At 38.2% G+C, this 1378-nt stretch overlaps 1 protein-coding gene across 4 annotated transcripts in view; it reads left to right on the top strand.

Moving 5' to 3' along the window:
• The first annotated feature begins 283 nt into the window (after positions 1-283).
• The window catches only part of RAB3IP (RAB3A interacting protein), a 59904-nt gene continuing 58809 nt past the window's right edge, over positions 284-1378 (top strand). For 2 of the 4 annotated variants that reach the window (XM_006026955.3, XM_006026954.3), the window contains exons 1-2: positions 290-562; positions 785-1046. In XM_006026955.3, coding sequence (XP_006027017.1) covers positions 312-562; positions 785-1046 — 513 coding nt within the window. In that variant the 5' untranslated portion in view covers positions 290-311. Of the gene's footprint in view, positions 563-784; positions 1047-1378 lie in introns of all 4 variants that reach the window. The other 2 variants (XM_025207994.1, XM_025207993.1) reach the window with 2 other exon arrangements.

Below are 1378 nucleotides of genomic sequence, written 5' to 3'. Positions count from 1 at the left end.
CTGACTTTATGACGGAAGACAAAGCATTCTCACATAGTTCATAGTTCACTCAGTTGCAGTCACCTTGGTTAACAGGCACTTAAAGCTTACTTATAAATTGCCTGCTGGGGCAGCTTTACTGTTCTGTGTGTGAACAGGATATATTTTGGTATTTGAAATTTTAAGTTGTACATGTATTATTAAATATTTAAAATATATTTTTCTGGGCTTTTGTCTTTTAAAAATGCCGGAGATAAATATGCATTCCTTCATCCTAATTGGTTGTTTGTTTTTTTGTTTAATTCAGGGTTGCATATGATGAGGCTTTTATTATGGCCAGTGACCCCTTGGAAGGCTTTCATGAAGTGAACCTAGCTTCGCCCACTACACCAGATCTTCTTGGAGTATGTGAGTCAGGGACTCAAGAACAAACTACCTCTCCCAGCGTTATCTATCGGCCCCACCCATCTGCTGTGTGCTCCCCACCTATTCAACCCAATGCATTAAATGTTTCTGATCTTCCCACACAACCTGTTTATTCATCTCCCAGGCATTTAAATTGCGGAGAAACATCAGGTATCAGGTAGGTTGCTCAACTAGAGTTGATAATGACCAACATCATTTTATTTAGGTAAACTAGCAAAATTTGTTAGTTTTAAATGGTTTATATAGCATTTTTAATAAAACATTATGAGCATCTTTAACTTTCTGTGTTTGATTATGTTTACTGTGGTACATCTAACAGCAAAACTGACAACTTTAAGAGACTCTTTGTTTAATTAAAGAAATGTCACTCTCTTTACAGCATCAATGTTACCGACACAGTACCTTGTTCTACCTCTGGACCCCAGAGTGGGTCATTCAATCACAATAATTCCAGAAAGGAGAGCAATAATGCAGAGAGAGAGTTTTTGCAGGGTGCTACAGTAACAGATGTTCCTGAAGGGACTGAAGATATTTTTGGTCTGAGTACAGACAGTCTGTCTCACTTACGGAGCCCATCTGTACTGGAAGTAAGAGAGAAGGGCTATGAAAGACTGAAAGAAGAACTTGCGAAAGCTCAAAGGGTAAGAGTTGTCTTCCTTCTGTTCCGTAATGGTCTAGAACTATAGGTGGGACAGAAGATGCTGCCTAACCCCCCCATGTTTTTCAGGATTGTTGCAACATAACTGCTGCTGTCCTGAATAACTACAATGATGCTTCAGAAACCTCCTTTGATAGAATTTGCTGGTACTGATTTTTCTTATGAAAAGCTTTTGCTGTTCTCTGTTTAAATATTTTTCCCTAAAAGGAGGGGGAAAGGGGGGCAGGCATTCTTTCTTTCTGACTTTTAAGAAAAAAAATTCCTTCAATGGCATTTATCTTGTAGATAGATATTTTATAGGTATGGATTATGTAC

This window comes from Alligator sinensis, unplaced genomic scaffold, assembly GCF_000455745.1.
Source record: "Alligator sinensis unplaced genomic scaffold, ASM45574v1 scaffold506_1, whole genome shotgun sequence".
Lineage (NCBI taxonomy): Eukaryota > Metazoa > Chordata > Crocodylia > Alligatoridae > Alligator > Alligator sinensis.
Note: the sequence above shows the minus strand (reverse complement) of the source record. Positions and strands in the feature narration are given on the sequence as shown.